We start from the raw sequence: 26,458 nt of genomic DNA, 5'->3' as shown, positions 1-26,458 counted from the left end.
AGCAGATTCACAGATCTGCCTTCTTCAGCCAGCCAAAGCTGATCCAGTGCTGGTCTGTGTTAATGGTCAGCAACACCCAAAAGCATTTGCTCTGTTAGTGGGTTACTCACCTTCCATTCCCCCACCAGGAGTGGATGTGTTTCCTGGACCTGGGAGCCCACCTGTGAGCTGAGCTGCTGGGCTGGCAGGATGTAGCACTCCTCGTAGAGAGAGGAACACTGGAACCAAGCACAGTGTTAGAGGAGGACACTGCACCCACCAGGAGACTCCCTGTGTGCTGTGCACCTCAGGGGAATAAGATGGGAAGGCATGTCATTGGAACTAAAGACACCCGTTCCAAAGACATGCATGGGGCTGGCTTATGGAGCCTTGAAACACTTTGCAAGAGCCTCCCGAATGAGCAAACACCACAAGGATGGGGGGAGGCAGACGTCTGCAGAGACACAAGGCTGTTAGGGCAGGGAGACTGCAAATAGAGTAATGTGACAGCTAGAAAACTCCCAGAAGAGAAAGCTTTACAGAAGACTAAATCAAAATAGAGGAGTTCTGGGTGTTTCAACATATGTAACTTTTAAAACAGATGGGAAAAATGTTTAAATCTCTAGCATTCATATACCAGACTGAATCTTAAAGCCTCTAGTGTGCAGAGATATGGAGACTGGGTAACTGAAAAACCTGAGTAATAGCTTCTAATGAAACACTCTGCAGTCATAAATCATCATCTCAGTCCTCAGCACCGGCACACAGCTGCCTCGGGGGTGAAATACAGCCGCAGTGAAGGGCGCACAGCCACGCAGCGGAGCAGCCGGTGACAGGAATGACGGCACCAGCACGTCTGGTGCAGCTCTGGTAAAGGACTCCGGGCAGACAGATTCAGACTGGGTGCCCAAGGGACATCTTACTGGGAGCACCACACACCCAACCTTGGACAGGGAGGAAGAGAGAGACAGAGACATCCAAAGGGCTCCTGAGGACCAGCCAAGCTGCTGGGAATGCTTGGGGGCACCGTGCATAGGACAAAAAGCCCCTCTCCCTGACTGCCTATGGCAGATTCACCCTTCAGCCACCCTTCAGCCTCTGGTGAATGGAATGGGGTGACACTGGAGCCCTTGAGGAGGAGTTCCCAGCACGCTGCTCATGTGAGAGCTCTTTCAGAAGAGGTGTGCAATGGCCCCAAACAGGCAAGTTGGAGCAACTCCTGGGACAGTTGCCGCCAGCTTCTGTCATATGAGCCCGATCTTGTACGACACCCCAGGAGCTGCGGCTCCACTTTGATGACAATTAAGGCTGAAATATGTGACAAGTAAATATACAACAGTGGAATGATTTTGTGACACTGTAAAAGCCTTTTAGCAGAGCCCTAAACTGATTGGGAAGTATCTGGGAGCAATGAGGTGCCCGTGACACGCGCTGTCTCCTTACTTTGGGGAAGAATGTCCTGGTGACAAAGTGCTTGTACTCCAGGAAGGGGATCCCCTGGCTGCGGTTTAGCTCCTTGGTCAGGTCCGTCATGTCTGTCTGCAGCTCTGCAAAACCTTACACAAAGAGACCCAGAGATGGTGAGAGCCCAGTCCTCCACCAGCTGAGACAGGCTGGCACGGGAAAGCATGGCACGTCTCATCTCTGCCTCGTCGAGCTGTTCCCTTGTGGGGGCTGAAGCTGTATTTTCTCTGAGCAGCACATTCCCATTGGGGTTTAACCACTGTACACCTTGCCCCAACCACTGACAGAACATTCTCTGCCCCAGGAGCCCAGCCCTAGGGCAGGCTGTCCCCTCAGGACAGGACATCAGCTCACGTGGTGCGGTCACGGACCGCGGGATGGTGGGTGCCAACACTTGGAATACTTCTCCCATTGCTCTACGAGGAGTGTGCTGCAGTTTTTGTTTCACCCATGTGGAAAGCACACTGAAGGTTAGCGTGACATTCAAGTAATCCTCTGACACAGCCAAGGGCCATTAACCCCAGAGAAGCTGGTGGCACTGGAGATCGGTGGCTTGCCCAGGCCAGGCAGCAGGACAGCGGCAGAGCCACACTTTCAGCCACTGAGCCTCATTCCCAAACCCTGCCAAAGCTCACAGGTGATGACAGAAATTCTCCTACAAATAATTCTACAAACTTCATCACAGCAGAAGGTGAATTGCTTCAAGCCTGCTAACCTGACACTCCCCTCCTAGCCGTGGCTCCTCGGCATCCAGACAGGGACTTACCTTTACGGATTTCCTCCCGGATCTGCGACTCCATCTCCTCCATCTGGAGCAGGGTTTTCTGCCAGTAGCGCTCGGCTCTGCGGCTCTTTGTGCAGAACACAAAGAGAGCTGAAAAAGAGGAAGGGAATAAGCCTTTTGGACCCGGGCTTAGGAGCAGCTGCCACTGGGATCAGAGCAGTTCTCTCTGACATGGGTGCAGAAAGCTAAACCCAGAGCTGGTTTCACACCTACCACCAGACTGGTATCTGCTCAGGCAGTTGTCAATTATCTGTAAATAAGTAAAACCAGCTGGAATTTAATGATCGTGCTGTAACTGTCATCTTCAATTTAGGTCTGGGCTGTCTGTATTCAGCTTAACTGTGTATTAATATGTTCCAGCTGATTAATGAATAGAGAATTGAGGATGTTTACCACCTGTATTACAGCATTCATGTCTGACAGTCTTCCCATGCCTCCAGAAATACGTTTCTAATGATGGGTGGTGCATCTAACAAATAGGGTGCATTAGAGCCTTTATTAAAAATAACTTATATCCTTGTTATAAACCCCTCATTTGCTGTGAACTGGCAGGTTTTTTGCTGCAGTCATTATGGGCATGTGATGTGATGAGCAGGTACCCTAGCCCAAGGACAAAGGTGTGCAGCAAAGCTTCCAGCCAGGTACATACACCAATGTGCCTGCTTCAGACTTGCAGCTAAGGATGCTGACTCTCTCTTCCCACTTAGCCAGGCACCTGTCACTGCTTGTTCCTGATGACAGGACCTTGGGCTAAGAGCACCTTTGGAATGGTCTGGGACAGTCATGCCTGTGACCAAGACCAGTTTCTCCCATGCTTCTTTATTTTGTGTTATAGTAACTACTAAGTGTTTGGGGAAAAGGGTAAGTTTATAAATATCACGGGTTCAAGTAACAGAGTTGAGCTGTGGATTCAGCCAGGAAAAGCTCTGTGCTGCAGGGAGCTGTGGTCCTGGTACTAGCTGTGTGCCATACAGAGAGTATGCACCTACTGCACCCAGACCAGCTTCAGGTACTGCACAACTGCAGTACTCAGAATAACCTTGACACCTCCCATGCAATGAGAAAAACCTTGGCACAGCCTGGAAACACATTGTTCTTTCCCTTACCTACGACAGAGAGGACCAGCAGGATGCTGCAGATAACGATGGAGACAATGATCGCGGTTTCTCCTCCCCCAAGGTGCAGCATGGCAATTGTGTAGTTGAACTTGCCAACTTGGATCTGAGGAAGGAGAAAGGAGGGAGGAAAAGCAGGAGCTGAGCAACACGTTGCCAAGGGGCCAGGAGCAGGGGGGACACAGGGCAGCACTCAGCAGACCTTCACCCAAAGACTCACTGACGGTGCTGGCACAGCCTCCCAGGCTGTGTGGGAGGCCGGGCTGTGCCTTTCTCTGCCAGACCTGGGGACTCTGTGCATCTCAAGGGAGCCCAATTCCCTTCCTGTGCTCTGGGGGATGCCAAGGCCACACCCAGCAGGCTGTGATGCTGCAGTGGTGCCCATCCCAGGACCACCACAGGGCATTGGTGGCAGAACTGAAGGCCCCCTCGTGACCCCACTGTACCTGCCCAGAAGAGACAGCCCTTTCCTAGAGAGCCCATGGCACTGTACAAGACTGCCTGTACTGCTCTTAATAGAAAATCACTTCCACTGATCATCAACTTTGTTATGGCTCTGAACAGCCTCTGGACCCTTGCTGCACTAGCCTTTCTCCTCCAAAATCAGAACTGCTGCCATGCAGAAGAAGGAGGGTTAAGAAACTTTAAAGTCCTTGAAATACAAATAAACTAAGGGAATAAAAATAAATAAGACCATAGACGAGTAATGATCTCGTGGCTAAAGCAGTGAAAGGGGTGTCAGAAGGTGCTGGCTCTGCTCCCAGCCTGTACTTCTTGTGACAACAAGCACAAACCCCTAGAGCTCAGTCCTTGGGTCTCCTGATCTCCAGAAGGGAAGAGGCCAGCACACATCACAGGCTGGCAAGTTATTGGGTGCTGTTTACAAACAGCTCTTTGGGCCCTTGGGATGAAAGGATTCCACAGCATCATCTCATAAGGAAAACTCATGACCACACAAGGCTTTCGCTTCTGGAAATGTGAGTTTCACTTCTCCCACGGAATGAGAAGTGAGAGAAACTCGAGAAAAAAAAACTTGAAATGAGGTAGGGAAGAGCTGCAGTAATCTTATGGTTTTGATTAATCTTTTGATTAATCAAAATTAGTCTTTGATTTCCTGTGTCATGGAAACCCCTCCAGGAACGGTGCCCACTGGGGTGAAATTCCAGCAGCTCTCAGCCACTGGACCAAAGCCATCCCACAAAAAGGATCTTCCCACCACCTCCACCACCAGACACCATGTCACACACAGCTCCACCCTGAGGGAAATCCAGCCCGAGCTCTAGGAGCATTGGTGAGGGCATGGCTGCTGCCAGTGGAAGGCTCCAGACACTGAGAGCTTTGGTCTCTACCCTGGCACGTTGTCCAAGAGCCATGGTGCTCATCAGGGACAGGAGCCACAGCACTGTGAGAGCACCTGGGCAGGTTCACTCAGCAGTCTCACAGCCACATGCCCGGCCTCAGGATCTCCACTTTTTCCCTCTGAAATGCTGCAATGAAGCAGCTCCTCAACGTATTTTGAGTCTTTTTTTTCCCCCACCAGCTCAGCCTTTTGCATTTTTCAGAGAAAAAATCATCCCACAGCCGCTGTTTAACTCAATGTTTAAACTGTTTGGTCATGAACAAAGATGGGCCTGAAGGTCTTGACAAGCCTCTCTTGTGTATCTGAACAGCTCTACTCAATAGGCAAGGCCCCTGCACATGCCTGCCCTGTGTCACCAAAGCCATTTCTGGTGTGTTACAAGGCAGTGGCCACTTGTGGAATGGCCGGCAGGCGAGGGCCCCAACCACGTCTGTAGGTTTAGTAAGGGTGCACAGGTATGAATATAAGCAGATTATTTAGCTGCACATTCATTGCTGGTGCACTCTGAACAGCCTTGTGATGTTTAGGGCTGGATATCCTTCTCCTGATTCCTGGGGACCTGCCCTGACTGGTTTACGTCACACCAAGACTAGCAAACTCAAATTTCCTTTTCTTCCACAAAGGGATTCCCCTGTTTCTCAGTTCTTACAAAAAATTTTTTTTAAATTACCCTATTTAAAATTCCTGTTAAGATGACTCAAAAAATTATGTTACTTCTGCATTTCCATGTTTCCAGTTTGCAACAGAATTTCATACACCTCAGATTGTTGCCAGTAAACTGGATAACCCTGTCAGTGAATTGGTAGTGCATCCTTGTGCTTTTCTCCTGGGCAGCCCAACTGCACAGGTCCCCAGCTCCCTTCAGCCCTCCTTCTCCTCCCCACCCATGCCTCAGGCTCCCATCCATGCCCTGCCAACACACGGACCGGGAGGGGGCAGCGGGGTCTCCACGGAGGTGGAGGCATTTTCTCTCCAGATACAAAGAGCCACAGTCACATCCCAGCATGGCAATGGGCTGTGTATGACATGAGGGAAACTGAGGGCAAGCACAGCAGTTCAGTCAAACCCTCTGGAAAACAGGACAGTAACAAAGTGTGGGGAGTTTTGCAGACACAGAGAGGAACAGCAACCCTGAACACTGAACTCTTTGCAGTGAGAAAGCAGCAGCCTTTGGAAGCCCTGAGTACTGCTCTCACCCTCCTGGTCATACCGCAGGGACCCAGCAGGGACCCAGCTTGGTGAAGGCTGGACTCTCACAGCCACTTGTAGCCCTTCTGCTGGTGGGAGCAGAGCCGATGGCTTAAAGCTTTAAGGAAATCCCCAAACATATCTCATGAGGAGCAGAAAATCACTGCAGGTGACAAAGCCTCACATGCCTGAGACCTCACTGTGCCTTACCAGAACTGACCAACCTCCCCCAGCACAGTGCAGTAACTCAGCAGGCAGCTGCGGGTACCCCATGACTGGGAGCACAGCAGCCCTTCACCACAGCTCGGGGCAGCCTTCATCCCCATCCCCTGCGTCCTGCTGACCAGCTGCCCTGCGACAGCTGCCAGCATGGCGTGCTTTGTCCACCCTTCCACCAGTGCAGCCTTCTGCAGGGTCCCAGGGAGTGAGCTGGGCAGGTCCTTCACCCGCAGGGTTTGCAGGAGACCCCTCCGCCCCACATGCGGAGGCTCCGGACTCACCGTCACAGGTAGCTGCCCTTCCGAGGAGCTCAGTGACTCATTGATGGAGCAGTGGATGACTTTGTCTGAAACAATCTGGATCTCACACGAGATCAAGCCGATTTTCACCTGGTACTCATTGCTCTCCAGGCCCAGGCTGTCAGGCTCTTTCTAAAGACAGAAATAAAATCAGGATGTCAGGCTGCAGCATAGCAGTTAGAATTGCAATTGATCTTCCTGCTGTACTTTCCATATTCCCTGCTGTTTTGCAGACCTGGGAAGACTCTCCCTCACCAAGGACATTTTTCCAGTACTCCACAGGAAAGCCAAAACCGGGCCAGTCCCGATTTTCCTGTTTCCCATTCTTCACTCAGCATGGGACATAGGATGAACAAGCCCCTTATGGAACCTGGAAAAATCTGCTTTTGATCAGGCTTGCTGTGCATGGAAGATAAGGATGTAAGCGCCCATCTGGGAGGGGGGAAGGATGTACAGCAGAGGGGACAGCCAGGGGATGCGCCTGCAAAGCCTGAGAAAGGGGGAGCACATTTCTGGAGCATGTTGCAAACAATTAGGATATCCTGCAGCAAACAATGGCCTTTGAATTACTATTGCTCATTGTCCAGGCCACTCAGCTTCTGCACCCTGACTTCCTTGTGAGCTGAGCTGAATTCAGTAGCCAAAGAGAAGAATGAATGATCTGTTTGTGCAAGAATAAACACCTATTGTCAGGCCCTTCTGTAGCACCTGCCTGGTTTCAGGCCAGGGCATTGTCCTTCTTTTCCATATGTCCAGTATTTCATTTAGCCCCTTGCTACAACACCCTCCCCAGGCAGCTCTCTGGCATCATGCCTCAGAAGGCATCCCCAGACCAGGCTGCATCTCCTGGGGCAGAGAGATGCAGAAGCTGCCGGCTGAGCCAAAATCACCTGCTCCTGCCTCTCCAGTTCCCATCGACCCCCTTGTTTCTCCTGTGTCTGTGGACAGTCACTGTGCTGGTATTTAGGACAGAGGAGCTGCCCAGGGTGGAGATGGCAGCACCCAGAGAGAAGCAGAGCTGTAACAACCACCCTCTTACATGTATGACCAGAGTTAAGGGCTCGCCAGGATGGTGCTTGATCCACTTCTCCTTCTTGGCTGTGGAGAACTGGGGGTCAGCGTAGTACCCCAGGCTGAATTTGCTGATGTGCAGGGCCTCCTCGGGGTACATCTCCTCATCCAGAGCCGAGCGGTCATCTGTGTAGAGGCGCCCATTGAGATAGAAATCGACGGGGGCCGGCTTGCTCCCCACAGTAATGTTGGAGGCAGCTGGAGAGGGGCAGGTGATGGCGGTGTCAGTGTGAACCTTACAGCGCTGAAAGCAAGAGAGTGTGAGCATGTCAGAACCCAGCACCACAAGTGCTCCCAGCCCATCCTGAGACATGGGCCAAGACCTCAGCTTCACACCCTGGCCACCCTCTGGCAGCAGGCACGCAGCCCTGCTCCGTCACTGGGCCACACCCAGCTAAGACACCCACCGTGTGCTCTCTGCCGATGCCACGGACAGCCATGGACACATTCTGGACCAGCCCAAAACCTCTTCCTTCCAGGGTGATGATCCTGCCCCCGCTTTGAGGAGAAGGGAAGAAAGAGAGGGTGACTGCAGAGGACAGTGCAGCCGTGGGATGTGATGGCTGCGTCTTCCTCCTGTCATTTTCTCAGAGATGTTTCCAAGCTGCCTGAGCAGAAAATGTGACCCAACAGCCAAAGTCTTCTTCCTACTTACAGCAGAGATCCACACAGCTACCACAATATCAAGGAAGAAAGGAAGGCAGGAGGAGTAGATGCTGTGATGGAAAGGGGGGAGCCTCTTGCAGCATCAGTGAGCTGTCCCCCTTACTCCCACTGCCCAGAAGAGCAGCCTCTGCATGCCAGGGTATGCAGCAGACATCCTGGCCACTGGCCATGTAAGTGGCCTGCAAAGCTATGGCCAGGAGACATCCCCTGCCCCCGCCCATACCCCTGTCCCTGTCTCTGCCCCTGCCCTGCAGCAACCCACAGAGAACCATGAGACTTGGAGAGGGAAAAGTTCCTCATCCTGCATCTTCCAGGAACTTCTGATTTAGATCAAAATGTGAAAGTTGCTATGTTTTGAATCTGCTTGGGGGGAATGCAACACATGGGCCTCTCACTGTGCAGTCAACTAGCAAGAATAACGAGCAGCCCCGATGTGCACAAGGCAGAGCAATGGCTGGAGAACCATCACCACTCTACTGCACCCTAGATCTACCTTCCCCTTCCCCCGTATCACATTTGACTTGTTTGGAGTATTTGCCAGGGAACAAGCAAGACTCACAAATCCTATTATCTGAAGAGCACTCCAAGCACAGTGACTTTGGGCACGAGGCCCCAGGGTTCTCTGAAGCCTGGGGATATCACCAGGAAGTTATGACCCAAGTTTCTAACTAGGAGCCTGTCACATCTGCAGACTAGTGTACAACTTTTGTATTGGTTTAGATTTGGTTATAGGGATTATTTTATCCATATGGTAAGAGAAATCAGATCCAGCTAAACTTTTACACTAGTTATTGACGCCTCATGGTCAACAGCCCAGCAATGTGCTGAAGCAGTCAGACTGCATGAGCCACACTGGAGGCTGGAGAGAGCCTGCAGTTATGGACCCTGTTCTCTGAAATTTGGGAACTGCTGTAAGTACCAAGGAAGCAGACTAAGGTGACTGAGAAATACCCCAGTGGTGTCCTTTGTGACTATGGGCAGGACATTCTTCCCTTGTCTCTTTTTAGACACTGCTCTTGCCACTCAGCAGTTGGAAGCCTGCGAGGGGCTGTGCCTGGCTGAGTCATGGCTCTGCCTTTCCCCTGACATTCCCACAGCCTGCAGCCTTGGCATTGTGCTTGGGAACAGAGAGGCAGCTTTGTTCCAAGGAGATCAAGTCCACCAGAGCCTGCTCATGCTCGCCCCTGGGCGCACTGCTTTCAGCGATGTCCTGCCGGCACAGCTGCTGGCCTCCCAGATTTCCTAGTCAGCCCCGGGTTTTTCAGGTGCCACAGGTGAGGAGGGTGGTATTTCACCATGGTATCCAAAGGAACAGAAGCCTGAGAACTCCACAGAGATGTGAAACTAAAAGCAACACACTTTAAAAATTAAATACTGTGACCTCAGGGAAGGTTGAAATCCAAAATTACAAAACTCATCCTCCAGCAGTTTTACTGCCAAGAAAAATCCTCACAGAGCCCCCACCTGGGACTCCCCAAAGTACTCACCAGGTGTGCACAGTATAGTTACCAAGGCTGACATTTTTCCACTCCTAAATGCATCAAAACAAGCTATGGACAGTCCTGGTGTGTGAGACCTCTTCTACTCCCATGCTGGGGTTACCCTGGAACACCCCAAGAGCAAGCTGAAGCGCCCTCTATACCCATGCAGCCCAGGGCTGAGAAGCCCCCTTCTCCTGGCAGGACCCTCTCCCCACCCTCTCTCTGCTGGAACTGACCCTCTCTTTCACAGGCTGTCTCAGCTAGGGCAGGATCTCACCTGATCTGGCTCTTTTTGGGGTTGATGTCTGATATAACCGGGTTCTTTTCATACTTGAAAGTGATGTTGTGGCTGGCACAGGACTTGTTCTCGAACTGCACGCAGACTGGCACAGCCGCAGTGAGCTCCGCAGCGGGCATGGTGCAGGTGATGATGCTGTCGGTGCGGCTGCGGGAGGACAGGAAGGGTGAGCTGCAGGGAGCCGTGGCTGAGCCAGAGGCTGGAGTCTGGCCTGAGCACCCCCTGACAGGCAGGTGGCAGCCACAGATGACAAGGAGCTTCCAGTCCCGTGCCAGCTACCTGTTACTCCAGGCCTGCTAACAAGCAGTTCTCAGCACACGCCATCCCATCTGCTGGGCCGATTCCCCAGACAGACAGAGGGGAAGGGCAGGCAGGGCGATGCTATTCCAGCATGCACTGGTGCCCCCCACCAAAATCCTCACTCTGCCTGACTTCTTGGGGGACAGTATCAACCTTCCTAATGCTCTGGCTCTCATCACTACTCCAGTACCAGCCCCCAGCCCTGCTCCCACCTGAGGTCAGTGCACTGCTTGGAGGAGTTGATGAGGACACGGAGCTCTGAGCCGACGTCCAGCTTGGTGCCTCTGATGGTCACTCTTGTTCCTCCTGCCTTCGGGCCATTTGGAGGAGCCACGGACTGCACCACAGGAAGCTAAAAACAAAGGGGAAATATGTTTTCTAGCCTAGTAAATCTGCAGCTGGATATTCCACACTGTACGTGGGAATTGATTCAGACCGTGTGAGTGTCCAGCACTGTGAAGCTCGAACAGCAGCACAGCAAAAGCTTTTGCTGGCAGGGTTTCAGAACAAGAGAAGTGGTACAAACACTAAGGAGTGAGATCATATAAAACCTCTGTGACTCTCTGGGGTCCCTAAATACCAGCTGTAAATGAAACATGGGGCCAAATGGGAGCCCAGGATCCCACCATTCCCCTCACATTTCCATCAGGGGGTCCAGAGCCAGCAACAGCTCAAGGTCCGTCAATAAAAGGAAATTTCTCACTCATTCCCTCCCTCACCATCTCAGCACTTCCAGATCCATGTCCTCCTAAATGCAAGGATAATGTTAAAGCCCCACCTTGAGCTTGGTGAAAATGGCCACCTGGGTTTAGATAATTGAATATCAAACCCCTGGCGAGGAAGCTTCAAATCTGCATCTCTTGAGGCAATGGGAACTGAGGGGGAAGTTGCTTTGCCTCTTGCCATTTGCAGCAGAAATTAGCATGTGTGTTATCTGCGTTTGCAGCCCCTGGAAATCTTCCTAAGATTCATGAGCTGGAGGCTTTGATAACTCACACGGCACTGAGCCCTCTTGTCTGCTCACAGACACCCCAGGAGTGGCTGCTGGCAATGTCCCTGCTCCATTTGAGCAGGACAGCCAGGGCAGAGCAAATTATGACCTCAAGACCCTTCCACAGGGCACTGGTGACTCTCTCTCAGACAGCACATGCCCTGAGGCAGGAGACCCACAGGGGCTGGCCCCACTCAGCCCCAGCCCACCCCTCGCTCATGCAGAGCAGACCCACGCAGGCAGGCAGTGCAGGCTGAGCCTGCTGCTAATGCCTTGCCTGGCAGTCCCTGCCACACAAACCCATGTACTAACATCTACCCTTGCCCTTGTCCTACGCTCAGATGGCTTCACTCCTCTACAGCCACTTCCTCTGTTGGTTCTGGCTGTCACCCATTTCCACCAGATCTGTTTTGCTAATTTGTATTTCCCTGGGTGTCTGCAGGCAGCTGTCTCCTGCCCTTGGCCCCTAACCCACATATTCATAAGTGCAGCTACAGCATCAGCAGAGAGGATTATTCTTGTTCCCCAAAGCCCTTCCCCTTAGCCGGAGCCAGCGGCTGCTGCCCTTGGTGCACTGCCAGCACCAATCACCTCCATCGCAGCTTTGGCAAATCCAGCTCATCCATAGCCTGCTATGATGTCCTGAAGAAGCCTCTCCTTCCTCCTCAGCACAATTACAGCTGAATTCTGTCTCTTCTAGAGAGACATGTATAACGGGGACTTTGAAAGATATAGCACACAAACAATATTTGGTATTTCATGAAGGACCTTCTTTGGAAGGGCAGTTCTGAAAGTCTTTTAAACTTTTCCAGGCAAACTGTATCAGTGCCCAAGCTCAGGCCTCACCAAGACCAGCCTTTCATGGTGTAGGCTACTCCATTTGCATGCCATCAGATGTGAGAGGAGAACCAAGAAAACAAGAGTGTTGCTTGGTCTGCAAATGGCGTGAAAGCCACTTTCAGTGTGACACACCTCCATCATGTAGTGTCCCTCTCCAACACACGTGCACAAGGCAGGGCACTCCCTCATATCTGCTCCAAACTTTGCTAAGACAAACAAGACAGACAAATAGACAGAGACAGCAGCTTTCTGCTGTGCCACCCAAGCAGGAACGGCTCCTCTCCCACTCCAGGAAGGGCCCTGCTCCCTAAGCTTGCCCAGGAGCTGCCGGCACAAGGCTGCCATGGACCCAGGCTGAGGTCAGGGACTGGCTTTGTTCAGCATTGGTGCTTCCACAGATGTTTCCTGAGAGGCTTTTCCTCACAAGCTAAGAGCTGGTGAAGGAGCCACCCAGCCCATTTCCACTCTCCGGGCCCCTCTCCCCTCTGCCAGCCAGACAGCAACCAGCAGTGGGGGATGTGCCACCTCAGCACACACATCCTGAGATCCCCAAACCAAGGGACTCTCACTGGGTCATATGCCACCAGTGGCACCTTAATCCACTCCCAACTGCTGGATCTCAGGGGCTGTTGGGATGTGAACCTGGACACCTGGAAACTATGGAAATAGGATCCAGGAACTCCTGCTGAGACTGGCCTGGCAGTGCCATCACCTCACCAGTCTCTCCCCATGCAGTCAGGCCTGGCTCTGCTGGGGGCTGGGACATGCCACGCCTGTGCTGGTTGCATGCTGTGTACCCCTCCCTGAACTAAACACCCAACCTGTCATTGGCTACAGGGTGGGGGAATGGCACTCCATGATCTGCCCCAAATCCCTCACAATAGCCACCAGGAATCAAAGTATTTCCTGGGGCTACAGGTCTCCTCCCACAACAGCAGCTTGCAGCATGGGCTGTCCTGCCCCAGATGAAGCTGCAGTGGAGGCACAAAGGCTCCAAGCATTCCACGTGCCCTCAGCACCCACCCAGCGTGGCTGTCCATGAATACCGTCCAACCAAGAACAAGGTTTATGTAGGGAAGAGAAGAAATGCATGGATTTCTCTCAGGTTTATAGAGATGAAAGCTATCTTTGTGAGACAGCACAGCACAAAGCTGTAAAGAGCTTTTCATTTGTACAATGACACGGGGTTAGCTTCAGTCTAATCCCTACACATTATTTCATGCAAAAATTAACACGATCTTGGCAGCAAAAATATCAGTTCTAAATAATGTGAGTTCATGGAATGTAACTTAGCACAACGGGACTTCACAAGTCTCAAAAAAATCTCACAGGTTGTAACAGCACCTCAGCAAAAAGGTGCAAGAAAACTAAGGCTCCTTTTTACAGCAGGAGAATTGTCAATAAAGCCAGGACGAGACACACCGCCACAGGAACTGAGTCTGGGAGTGCAGCTGTGCCACCAACATCCTGCTGCAGTCCTGCCACACCCCACACAGGTAACCACAGCTGAGGCGACACCTCAGCGGACCCCCACATGTAGGGGTAGCTGTAGATCCTGTTTCTCAGCCGGCTGCAGAAGGCGTGGGGAGCTGCAGACTCATTTTAAGGGGCACAGGAATCACCAAAGAAACACTCAGGAGACAGCCACTCACCACGTAGGAGTATCGTTCCCTGGACCTCCCTTCCCGGCTCACGTTAACCGTTACCACATCCGAAAACGCCTCGTGAGCCTCCCCGGTCTGGCACACGACTCTGCGGATGGATGAGGCAGGTGGCAGCAGTGCCAGCGGCAAAGGGCAGCAGCCGCTGCCCTGTGCCTGGCTGCAGGGACAGGGAGGGACAGGCACGGGCAGGGGACATGCAGGGGTCATGGTCCCTTCTCCCCAGCTCCCCCAACTCACGTCTCAGAGACGACGTATCTATCTGGCAGTGGGGTGCAGGGCACGCTGCCCACCCTGATGGCGCCAAGTATGTCGCTGAAGCGGCGGCCCAGGTTCCTCCCGCGGATGGTCAGCAGCGTGCCCCCCTCCAGAGGTCCATGCAGTGGCTCGATCTGCAGCACCAAAGGGCAGGTCATAAAGTCAGAGCATCACAGGACCCCAGAATGGTTTGGGTTGGAAGAGACCTCAAAGATCATCTAGTCCCAATGCCCATGCCATTGGCAGGGACACCTCCCACTAGACCAGGTCAGGGGAGAACCAGGAACTTCAGGCCTTCATCCCATAGCCAATCCCAGTGCCCAAGCACCACTTGAGCCCTGTGAAGCAGACGGAATCACTCCTCACACTCCTGCTTGCCCAGTGCACCCAACACCACACTCTCCTTTCTCTGGCTTGGCAGAGGAGAAACTATCACACTTCTATGCTGTGTTGGGCAGTGGGGTTTGGTCACGGATCATTCCAGCTGCAAACACATCTGGGAAGAAACATGCTTTCTTCCACATCCCAGCTTTGAATCCATCTCCTACACCACTGGTTTCACCTGACAGTTGCTGCCCCCAGTGCTGTGAGGGGACAGGGTGTTGGCTGTGGTACCGTGACAGCACCATGAGGGGCTGCGTGAACTTCAGCAGGTGAAACAAACCCCTCCAAGAAGGAATGGCTCTTTCCCCTTTGCACAGGTAATAGCACACACAGCCAGTGGAACACTCCTGGCGGCACCAGGCTTGGTGCCCTCTTTGCTGGCTGTGCTCCCCCTCTCCAGGAGGGCTCTGTGAGGGCTTGTCTGCTCGCATTAACTCCAACAGGTTTGGATTTACCAGCCATTATCTGCTAAGGAAACAATAACAGACTTGGTAACACTGCGAAAGTTGTGGTTTCCTCCCATTATTTTCTGAGGACGTGCTGATAAGACTTGATGAGTGTGGGAAAGACAGGCTCAGGGGGAGCACCCTTCTCCCAGGGTGACAAGAGGGAAGCAGCAGGTGATGGGCATCCTGCAGCTCCTCCATGCAATGTCACAGCACCCATATCACTACTTGCCTCCCTAAGAGCAGAAATCCCACACACTTGTCAACATTAGCTGTTTCACCTCTCCAGCTTCTCCTTTCCTAGGGATGCCATTTTAAGATCTGGTCTATGTATTTTCTTTACCACTTGTTAGGATCTAATTTGCTGGCTCCTACCATACCTCTAAGCAGAACGCAAGATCCAAAGGCCTCCAATAAACTTAACTACTTATTTAAATTTAAATAAAACTCATTTCAAAATGCATGATGCTCAAAGGTCCCTCTGCCACTCCTAATCTCAGCAAAACTGCAGAGCTCATGTGCCTGGAGACAGGGCTCACTATTACATTTCAGCCATGCTCTATTAAACGCTATTCCTGATAAGGATACTTCGACCAACCCTACATATCTTTCTTGCTTTAACCAACCCCAGGAACTCTGGGACATCGTGCTGCTGTTGTTTTTCCCACTAACATGATGAAGACTGGATCCTGTCACTAGCAAGATGTCCTTGGCACCAGGTGACTCAACAGCATAGAAAGTCTGAATAATTCAGTGCTGGTCTTGACCCCATCCTGTGCCAGGGACAATGTGCAGATCCTTCTCTGCCCCAGGCAGGACAGTGCGGCCAGTTCCAGCCCTTGGCACCACCCACCATGCCACACCACACCGTGAGCACCCTCCATGTTGCTTTTGGGTCTTACCTTCCGGATCTCAGGAGGTGGGCAGACTTCAGAGACCTGTGGAGGCTCGGTGTGCAGCCTGCAGCTGGAGCTGCTCTCACTCCAGAGGCAGCGGTGCCCCAGGTCCTCCCTCCCCAAGCACTGGGAGCAGTCGGCACTGCCGGTCGCACAGTTGTACACCTCCACTGAACCACCAGAGAAAACAGACAACATGAGCTCCAGGCCTGAGGCTCTCCCAGCTTTGCTTAGCCTAAACCCCTCCCACTCCCACCACCTGCCGGCTACATTAATCCCAGTAAAATCTGAAATCCAGCGGATGAGCAGAGCAGTCTGCACATAGAGTGCACTTGGCTACCGTCCTGCAGATTTCCCAGAAGGCTTGGGTGCTTGTTCTCACTGTTATATAGTTTAGCACTTTCTTTTCCTTTTTCTCCCCCTTGAGAAACAAGCAACACCCGAACTTGGAACCTTTTGTCAATTTATGCTACATGTTTCCAACTCTCAGCATCCACATGGGAAGCTGCTTGGTGAAGTTGGCTCCATCCTGCCAGCAAAGCAAACACATTGCTTCCACACTGACAAAAATGGGCTGGTTTGTGCTTTGTACAGTGTTTACAGTTCCTTTCCCTCCCCCTGTGATGACAGACCCCTTTCATTGCCTTCTCCCTTCAGATCTGCTCAGCTTCCACATGTTTTTCTTATACTGCCTTCACATCTCCATTAGCTGGTGCCCTGGCTTACATTTCCTCTCCAGCCTCAAGACTTCTGCCACTGGAGTGTGGATATCCACAGAGGTAACGGTCAGAACTGCTCAGGAAACATGGCTTTCACACCCTTTTCCCCAAAGGAGACTTTGCAAGAGTACATAAAACACAGAAACAGTCACATTTGGCACTTCTGCTCACAGGAGCATCTTAAGGCACTTCATGAGCAACTAATGAGTCCCTCAGCCTCAACACTCTGCTGTGCTAATGAAATATCATCAGCACCAACACTCTGCCTGTGCCACACTAACAAAACATCACCAGTACCGAGGGTCTCTCCTATTCTCCACAAAAAAAAAGCTTATTCCACATCATCTGCAGTCCTCCCAGGGGGTTACACTGGGTGGTTTTCCAACCAACACCAGAGCTTGTAGTCCTTCAATGGACTATCAAAACAGAGTGTACAATAAAAGCTAATAAATACTGAAATAATAAACACTTACATCAATGATTTCATTAAAGACATTACAAAAGATGCCCGTGTTTGTCTGGCAGATCTCTGTCTCTGATGCAAGGCAGTCTCTCTAATGTGACTCACACCAGCCTGAGCAAGGCGAGGAGGAGCCAGAGCAGCCTTACAGTCCCGTGGGAACTCCAAATACTCTGGCCAATTCCGATGGATGCAAACATGGCCTGTGTAAACGAATTCCTTCTCCATGCAGGAGGAGGGGAATTCCACCATGCTTTTTCTGCTGTGGTTCCTGCTCCCAGCACCACCCACACAGAACTGAGTCTTCTACACAACCAAAGCCCAATGTCCCACCCCCCTCCTCAGGGTTACCACTGTATCACAAAATGACACCCTCTTCTTTCTGCAGAGAAACAAGATCTCATGCCAGCCTGTGGTGGTATTTCCAGGTATTTTCACTTTGCAAGATAATCCTCATTCATTCACAGGGATTTATCACGGGGAAACCTTTCTATCCTGGTCACTGGTTGTCGGTGCTCGTGTCTTTGTCCCTGTCACAGCCATCCATCAAAGGAAAGCTCCCTTTGGGTTCTCCTCCTCTGCACCTCAGATAAATCAGCCCCTTCTGCCACAGCTGCTGACACTGTCGAGAGGCAAAGGAGCTCAGGAATGCTGCCCCCAGCCAGAGCCTGTGGTGAGGGGCACCGCCAAACCTCCAGCTACACAGAGTGTGGTGGTAGCTGCTGTGCAAACCCGGCTCCACGGCCGATGCACTGGGCTCATCCTGCCTGGGTACCTTGTCTGAGTCTGACTCATTTCGAGTCTGACTGCCTGCCTTCCTCAGTTTGCTGATGTAGCAAGGGCTTTTTTGGGAATCCAGCCATTCTTCCCAGAGACAGAGAACAGGCCAGGGGTGAAATGTGTTTACACATTTTATTCCTTCTCAGCAGAGGAAGCAAAAAGAAGGACTCAATTTTCACAGCACATGGAACCTTGATGCCATGCTCCTGTGCGAGCTGAGGGAAGAGCCCTGCCCCATTCCTTCTCTCCCCCAGAGGAATTTCTCTCCAGCCCACATCCCTGCTGTGACTGAGAGCACTGGTGTCACCTACGCCATGCACTGCTGGCAGTGAGACCTGAGCTGCCTGCACTTCTGGGCGGGGCTTGACTTCACCTGGCTGTAACAGGGATGTCGTGGGTGCCAGTCTGGGCTCTGGGCTCACGTTCATGGGGGGTGACTCTGGGTAAATATGCTTTTTGAGTGTGCCTGAGAGAAGGAACTGCGCTGTGCCCAGTGGAGCCATGGTCTCTCTCCTGCAGCCATAAACTCTGCCCAGGTTTGAGAGCCATTCAAGCCAACCAGATGAGAGCAGCATAAAAATATTTTCAACTCAGACCTGTCATCATCTCTGGACTGTCGATAAATCTGTCTGGTCTGTCCTTCAGCTGGAGGTTCACTGGGAAGTGATGGCTTTTTTCTGATGTGTGGAGCTGCACACAAAAAACAAACAAAAACTTACAAAATTTAGTAAAATAGGAAGTTCTGCACATACACTACATGGATTAACCTTCCTCATGAGGCTTCTTTGACCACTGCTCCTCCAGACACGAGGGTCTTATCTTTAGCAGAAGAAGGGGGACGGCTGTTTTGTTTTAATCATTTTGCTGAAGTCCCACTAAAGGGCACCAGGACACAGGGCACATCATGGTGAGCACAGAGCCCTGGATTGCTGCTATTTTTAGCAGAAACAGACAGGAAAATGAACAGCCTGGCCTGTCTGCACATTCTCAGTGCGGGGCTGTGATACAGGTGACGTGACAGGAAAGTGCTCTTCTCCAGCTTACACTTGCAATATTGCTACTGGTGAAAGCCCGAATGTTTGCTGCATTTTGCAGGTGCAGTTTGCCCTCTGACAACCACACACTACTTTCCAGTGAGTATCATAGCATTTTCTTAGGCCAATTCCTTGTTCAAAATAAAAACTACAGAAACAGCAACCCTGAAAGGTGGCCAAATAATTTTGCCTGAACTGAACTCTTTCCATTTAGAAAGGTAAACAAGCAGCTCTTTCCCAAGCCCCAGGGGAGCAGGGGCCAAAGCCACTGCAGATCCCCACGGAACTGGGAGCACCGGTGACATGTCTGCGCCCTGCCAGCATCAGCACATGCAGAGAGCCTCTTGCCAGAGGGGTGAATGCAGGAGTGAGGGATGGAGGGAAGAGAGCAAGTGGTGTCCCACTGCCAGGCGGGAGGTTGGGGGTGAGACCCTGCCTGCCCTTGGACCTGAACCTCAGCCTGGGGGAAGCAGGGCTGGCAGCCTCACCCCTCGACTCACCAGCACACGTACACACTCCACGGCAGAGGAGTTCACCCACCGGGCTTCAAATGTCCTGTCTGTCCCAAAATGGCACTCCAGAGCTGTCTCCTAGGAGAGGGAAGACAAGGGCAGAATGGCTGCAAAAACTGTTTGGTGCAGTTCTCTGTCTGTCAGTTGATCGGCAGGGCCTGTGTCCCAGCTTGATTTTGCCATTGGCACCTGTGCTCTGTCCAAGTCAAACAGGAGATGATACCCAACACTAAAGGTGCAGACCAGGAGCTGTGCCTGGCCCACAGGACACACAGACCAGGAGCTGTGCCTGGCTGAGCTCTTGTAACCCCAACAGCGGGGTACGATAGCTCCTGTGGGCCAGGGTGTGTGGAACTCATGCTGCAGTGCAGACTGAGAGCCAACATTGTCCCAGGCCACCTTGTCCAAACCAGCCCGTGACTTGGGCTCAAAGTAACCTTCCTCCTCCTCTTCCCAATGACTACACAGAGCAAATCTCTAATTCAAATGAGGACCCAGCTGACAACATGTTCAAAGACAGACTTCCATCCTGTTTTCCTGGTATGAAATGATATCCTGCACCAAATTATTGCTGTGCCCACATTCTGCAGGAAAAAATCCTATCTCCAAGCAGTTGATGCTCCACCACTACTGAGGTCTAACTATCCTTTGAATACTGGCAGATCTGATAAAAGACATGGAAGGAAGCACCAGACTCCTGGCAGACAGCTGCTGGCTCAGCAAACACACAGGGAGAATCTTGCCCAGTGTGTTACTGGAGCACAAGGCAGCTCTGGCTCTGCAGGCTCCCCATACCCCTGGCCTCACGTCCCTGCCTGTGCAGTGCCCCTACTGCAGCAAAGGGGTCAGGGCACATGTTTCTGAGGCTTCCCACTTCAGCAGCACTCGTGAGTTCCTCCAGAGAGGGAAAGAGACGAAATCCTATCCAGCAGCCTGGGACAGAGAGCAGAAGGTGGTGGAAGGGAGCCAGACTGCCAGAGCCTGTCCAGCTGCCCCAGAGCAGCAGTGCTGCTGCCCCTTTCCTGCTGACTCCATTTCCTGTGGGTTCCACGCACTATTGCTTCCTCCTCAGCCACCTCCAGCATCCAGAAAGGAAGAAGGATTTCTCACCCTGTTTTTCTGATTGCAGAGGGCACAGCCTCCTTCCTGGAGGCTGGAGCTGTGCAGGAAAAGGCCACCCCATCCAGGCACGAGGGTCTGCTCTGCTGCTGTGCTGAGGGCAAGAAGGTGTGGTGGGAGTGGTGCCTCCACAGTCCCTGGCAGCACCCCCCAGCACCCCAGAACAGCTCCACCAGCACTTCCAAAACTCTCCTCTCCTGAAGAAGAAGGAGCCACTTGGCTGCCCAGCATGCTGGAATCATCAGGAGGGACAAGGCAAACCTGGCCCCATGAGCCCTGTTGATCTGAGCCAAAATCACTCAGGGCAGCTTTCTACAAACACCAGAGCTTACTCAAGCACTATCCCAGTGCTCAGCCTCTTTGCCCCAAATTCCTCTGGTTCTTTCTGGCATGCAGCACATCTCCGAAGGCACCACTTGATGTCCACTCCTGCTTTTCACTTTTAGAGCTTGTGTGTCAGAAAATTTCACAAAAAAGGCTTTTTCACACCAAACAAGCTCTGCAGTGATGACCTGAAGTTAAACAATGCTTCCATGCTATACTCAAACACTGTGGCTCCGACAGTGCAGGGCTCCCTGCCTGCCACTCGGAGCTGTGTCCTTCATTCCTCAGCGTGGGCACTGGGGCCAGGCCAGCATGCGGTGTTGGGAGAGCATGACACTGGCATGCTCCATGGTGGAGCAAACACCCACGAGGGAATGGGAAGTTTTATTTTCCCCAAACACCTCTCCAAACCTTCCCAATGCCTTGAGGAACTCATTTACCTTAGAGAAAGTTGCATTGGCCAGTGAGATCATGATGTCCCGAGATACACCTGTGGGCATCGGCTCCAAAGGGGCAGGTACTATTTGAGGACAGTCAATTTTCTTCTGCTAGGTACAAAAATAAGGAAAAAAAAGAGGTTAGCTGGGTGCATGCTGAGCATCCTCAGCAACTAGGGAAGAGGAACCATCAGGGTCCTTGATAAGATTCATTTCACTGGGAAACAGGTACTGCCAGATGCACAGTGACCGTGCACCTGCACCTCAGCTGCCACTCCGGCAGTGACAGGACCAGAATGACTCTGAAAGATGGCACTGCCACCTTCAATGGCAGATTTATTAGTGTGACCCTCTCCCACCCCCTGCATTGCTCACTCTGGCCAGCAGAGAGTCTGTGTTCCAGGGTCTCCATCCTGCACAGCGGCACTGCGGAGTGCACAGGCTGCGTGTGCATGGAGAGAGGGTATGAGGAACCAGAGGGGCTTCAGCGAGGGGGCTGCAGTAGTAGGGTAGCTGCAGTGAAAGGCTTAAATGAAGCTGAAAAATGATTTTAAAAGGTCATCTGTCTCCCTACTTTTGTTCTCGTTTTAAATTGATGTCTCAGACACTGGAGCTGACTCAGAATTCCAGTCTATGTGACAAACCCGTCCTGTTCTCTCATGAGATGTAAATCACACTGCGAAACTACAGCAAAAATGAAGCCAGATTCTGCATGGCCCCAGGGTACATCCAGAGTAATGCCTGTGACAGTGGAGCCATTGGGGTAAAAGACAACAAAATACTTGGTCCATTATGCAGAATCATTTGCAGCAGGCAAGATTTCCTCTTGCTTGCATTAAAGGTTATCCTGCTGTGGCTCCACTGATGCCAGTGCTGCTGCTGCTCCAAGGAGAGGCCAAGCCTGCCCTTCCAGTGCTATGATGCCTATTCAGACACATCCCTGCAGCTGGACACATCCCTGGGACCGGACAAGTAGCAAGTGGCAGGTTTCTCTCCTGCCCTCCCCAGACCTAGATAGGGGTCAGGGAACTACCTCGAAGTGCCTGTTTGACTGTGGAAAAAATGTTTCACTTCTGTCAGGACACTCATTTAACAAAGCACAGTTGGTGCTGCCTAAACAAGGAGATTAAATAACAGAGATGAACGTGATAAGGGAAGCAAAACAACAAAGCAAACGACTGGGGAGAGATTTCAGTCCCAAGCCTCTTCCAAGGGAATCCAAAGAGTTAAAAGAAAACCAGCACAGCTAAAACTGAAATTTCAAGCAAAACCTCCCATGGCCTGGTGAGTCCTTGCATGTCACCACAGCTGGCACAGCTTCCCAGAGAAATACACTTCAGAGGACTGATTAACTTGTCATCTTGCAGCCCCTTCTCCTGCTGTTCACCAGTGACAAGAAATAGAGCTTCCAGCTGACTACAGCCTTCCCATCTGGGTCAGAGGAAAGGGGCAGAATGTTTAAGATGCTGTGGATGGAGCTGTACGATGCTGCTCTCCCTGCGGAGCCATGCTCAGGTGCAGCTGCACCAGCAATGGTTTGTTTACCAAAAGCTCCGACTGCACGATGAAAGCACCGTGTTTCCAGGGCTACAGAGCACCTCTCCTGCACCTGCTCACGAGATCAGCAGGAGGCACAGAGAGAAAACAAACGTGCCCAAGCAGGCCAGCATCCAGCCCAACTGTACCTCTGGAGCAGGAGATCTGACGAGATGAAGTTAGTCCTTTACTAATTGAGGACTAAGCCAGGGCAGTCCCCGGGTGACCCCACAGCCCTGATGTCACCCAGCATCACTGCTGAGACTGACACCAAGTCCCTGGCCCGAGCAGCACAGCAGTGCCCAGCAGCACACACAGCATGAGCACCCACTGCCCCAACAGACTGGCACGTGCCAGACCCCTGCAGAGTTCCCTAGGCCCTGGCACAGGACAGACACCCAACAGGAGCAGCCATCAGGATGGTTTTCAACTTCCCAGCACCCATCGAGACAGCCAGAGAAAACACCAGTCACTGAAACTCGTGAAGTGGACAAAGAAGAGGCTGCTTCCCCAAAACACCTGGGTATGCACAGGCAGGCACAGCTGATCCCAACACACTGCCCCGTGCTGCTGGGAGCTGCCACCCGGCAGGAACTTTTCCATCCCTGTTTCCCAGGGATTTACAGGGTCCCCGTGGAGCTGCAATGTGGTGGCTTCAGCTTCACCCCCATGCCCTGCACTCAAAGCCACCCACCTCCTCCCCCTGGAGGAGAGCAAATGCCAGAGCTGGCTCTAGGGTCAGCCTGAGAGTGAGGGTGGCACATCTGACACGGGGCCAAACTCCTCTCAATGATGAGCATGGGGAATGCTGGAGACCTGAGTTAAGAGCAGAGCACTGGTGCAAAAAGGATATTCAATTTACAGTGCAAAAGTTTGGCTTGGATCTAGAGCAGACTGATTCCTAAAAGGCCCATTTTATTTAAATTAACTTAAATTTAAATTTCAGTAGTAGGAACACTCTGAGCCTCTGGGCATTAAACCTGCAACTTGGAAAGGGGCGATTTTCTCCTCCAGATGAGCACCACCAGTGGTGCTCCAGCACATTATTAACATACAGCAACCTCTAGTCAAAGCTGAGGGAATGGTGGTGTGGCTGTTTCTTCTTGTACTCAAACTCAGGTGGCCCAAGATGTGGAGAAAGAGCAGCATTGCTCCAGGTATGAGAAGAGATGGAGAGCCAAGGGATGGAGCCCACAGGAGGCACCAGGACAGCTGAGTCATTTAGCCAGCTGCCAGCCTCCTCACACACACGCCTCGGCACGGCGCAGCACGCTGCAGTTGCAGCTTACCTGCCCCCACACATCCCCCTCCTGAGCTCCAACTGAGGACGGTGCTCCAACTCCAGCAGGGCACAAGCCACGGCCAGCGAGTGCCAGCCACTGCTGGAGGAGGCTCAGAGCCTGAGCAGCAGTTTAAGGGGCCTCACCTTCATCTGCAGCATGTCGTCACACTGTGAGTGGTTGGAGACGCAGGTGTAGGCGGAGGGGCACCAGTGACACTTCCACCTGGCTGAGAGGCAGCTGGTGCACCTGAAATGGCAAAGGCATGGTGAGAAAAGCAGAGTATAGGTTGCTCAGAGGGGCCACACCTCAGCCCTGCAACCCATCTTCACACTGTTCAGCCTTTAATGGTGCCTAGAAAAACCCACGGCAGAGGCTGGATTTCCCTCTCCTCTCCCTGGGAGCTGGCAGGGGATGTGGCCAGAGCCCATCACCCCCAGGCATCCCTGCCTGGCCTCAGGCCACAGCAGACTGGGAGCCACCATCCCCTGCTTAACAAAAAATGGTTTTCCCCAAAAAAATGCTCTTTCCCCTCATCTGTCTCTCTGAGGAGCCTGATGTGTTGGACCTGACAAAGACTCTCCCTGCTGTTTACACAGACATGGGAGCACTGGCGGGCGCTGTGAAGCCATGGAGGGTCCTGTGGTCAGGTCCTGCTCTTATGCTCCTGAGAGGTGGATGAGTTTTGGTGTGTGGCACCAGAGTCCCCATCAATCTGATGGGGCTCCCACCCAGGGCTGGAATGACCAAGAGAGCATGACCCTCCCTTCCCCAACACTCCACAGATGCCCCTACAGATTGCTGGGGAGGCCACCTCTGCTGCTGAAGGGTTAATAGAACAAGCTTTATATAAAAATATTATTCATGTTTAAAAGAAACCCAACATGTCCAGATGGTTTGAGGACCTTCCTCTGGCATCCCATCTCCCACAATCCTGCCAAATCCTGCCCAGGCCCTCAGCTGCCTACTGGCAGGGGTTGTGCTCCCCCATTAACCCCACATGGGAGGACCCTCATCCAGCTTTGTGCTGCACCCTCCCAGCTTCAAACCACCCCACTTTTGTCATCCCAGTGCCACCCACACCCTGCCACCACCCGTGGTGGCTCCGCTGCCTGTACACTGGGGTCACTTACGCTCTCTTTGGGTAAATGTTTCCAATCCTTTTGCAATCATAGATGGTGAAATTGGCCCGGATAATGTTTTTGTTGTTGACCCGGAGAGAGGTTTCAACGACCACGTGGTCTGAGAAAATCAAGCCAAAGAATATTGGGTTGCAAGAGCCCCTTGCTCACACTCACACTCAGTAGACAAGAGAGACGCCTTGGGAAAACAAGGGCTAAATCTGATTTGTTTTCTCTAGGGCTTCCTCCGAGCTGCATTTCAGAGCTTGGACCAGTCATCTTTTGTCCTCTGACCTTCAGCTCTTCCCTCCTAAATCAGCACTTTACATTACTCTCACAGAAAAGAACATTATGTCTTTCGGCACAAAATTCCAGCATGTTATGCAAGTGTTAATTAGCAGATTTAATTATTGACTTCACATACAGTTGGTGCCAAATTATGTTTTTTAAAAATGTGGTAATTAAAACATGTTAGTTACCATGTTTTAAAGTCCCGCTCACTTTCCCCATGCCAACAAACCTGCAGAGAGCGGAAATCCCTTTTTTGGCTGCTCAACACACCATGCTACCTTCCCTCCCCCCCAAAATTGCTTAATTTTTTTTCTTTGCAATTTTGCCATATAAGCACCAGGGAGAAGAAACAATGCCTCTTTCAGAATACGGACAATAAATCAGCGCACTGGATTCCAGAAATTCATTTGGACATTGCTGTAACCAACAATACAGAGCAGTTAATGATCTCCCATTCTTTGGATAGTTCGGGAGAAAAGCAATGCAGCTTTACAAATGGGCCTAGGAAAAGTGGAATTTTCAAAAGGACTAGCTAATTCTCCCCCTACTCAAGTCAGCCATCTTCAACAGCACATTCACTCCAGGCTTGAAGGATGAAAATTTAACAAGCACTAAAGTCTGGAATGAAGCATCAAACTCCTCCGAACACACTGAGAGTGGCTGACTCCATCACTAAGAGGCCAGTTCAGATCTGGTCAGCTCAGCCAGCAGCTCAGCTGACTTCAGCCTCATCCACGGGCGCTCATCTCCTCCAAAGGCAGCCTCGAGACAGGCATCCCCTTTGGTACCATCAGAGAACAGGGGACACTGGACATCTCTGTCTGGGTTTTGATTGCAAAATGGGGGCTAAGAGTTCCTGAGCTCCTTTAGGTACCCACTCGCTCTTCCTCCAAAACTTCTCCTGAAAGGCAGCATGTGTTTTAGAGGGAAACTAAACACAGCAATTGAGATATCAATATAAAAACTACATTATTTGCCTGGGGCTAAAACATTTTTGGCTTAGTACAAACTAAATCTAAAGCAGAAGCTTGAACCAGATAAAAATAAGTACATGAACTGGCATTTAAATTCTGACATTTAAAACAAAAATTGATAGATTTAAAATACTATCAATTCATGTAAAGATGGTGGAACTCCTACGCTTC

The 26,458-nt window shown here is 51.7% G+C and overlaps 1 protein-coding gene across 3 annotated transcripts in view; it reads right to left on the bottom strand.

The window, feature by feature from the left end:
• PLXND1 (plexin D1) overlaps positions 1-26,458 on the bottom strand; it is a 70,433-nt gene that overhangs the window by 20,985 nt on the left and 22,990 nt on the right. The window contains exons 7-23 of one of the 3 annotated variants that reach the window (XM_032121189.1): positions 25,035-25,143; positions 24,048-24,150; positions 21,089-21,196; positions 19,194-19,283; positions 18,256-18,349; positions 15,707-15,870; positions 13,957-14,108; positions 13,708-13,807; positions 10,437-10,576; positions 9,904-10,071; positions 7,887-7,977; positions 7,448-7,723; positions 6,391-6,540; positions 3,334-3,448; positions 2,210-2,317; positions 1,423-1,535; positions 111-218 (exon numbers count right to left, since the gene is read on the bottom strand). In XM_032121189.1, the coding sequence (XP_031977080.1) occupies positions 111-218; positions 1,423-1,535; positions 2,210-2,317; positions 3,334-3,448; positions 6,391-6,540; positions 7,448-7,723; positions 7,887-7,977; positions 9,904-10,071; positions 10,437-10,576; positions 13,708-13,807; positions 13,957-14,108; positions 15,707-15,870; positions 18,256-18,349; positions 19,194-19,283; positions 21,089-21,196; positions 24,048-24,150; positions 25,035-25,143 (2,189 nt within the window). The remainder of the gene's footprint in view (positions 1-110; positions 219-1,422; positions 1,536-2,209; positions 2,318-3,333; positions 3,449-6,390; positions 6,541-7,447; positions 7,724-7,886; positions 7,978-9,903; positions 10,072-10,436; positions 10,577-13,707; positions 13,808-13,956; positions 14,109-15,706; positions 15,871-18,255; positions 18,350-19,193; positions 19,284-21,088; positions 21,197-24,047; positions 24,151-25,034; positions 25,144-26,458) is intronic. The other 2 variants (XM_032121190.1, XM_032121191.1) reach the window with 2 other exon arrangements.

The sequence above is a fragment of the Corvus moneduloides genome, chromosome 11 (genome assembly GCF_009650955.1).
Source record: "Corvus moneduloides isolate bCorMon1 chromosome 11, bCorMon1.pri, whole genome shotgun sequence".
Taxonomy (NCBI): domain Eukaryota; kingdom Metazoa; phylum Chordata; class Aves; order Passeriformes; family Corvidae; genus Corvus; species Corvus moneduloides.
Note: the sequence above shows the minus strand (reverse complement) of the source record. Positions and strands in the feature narration are given on the sequence as shown.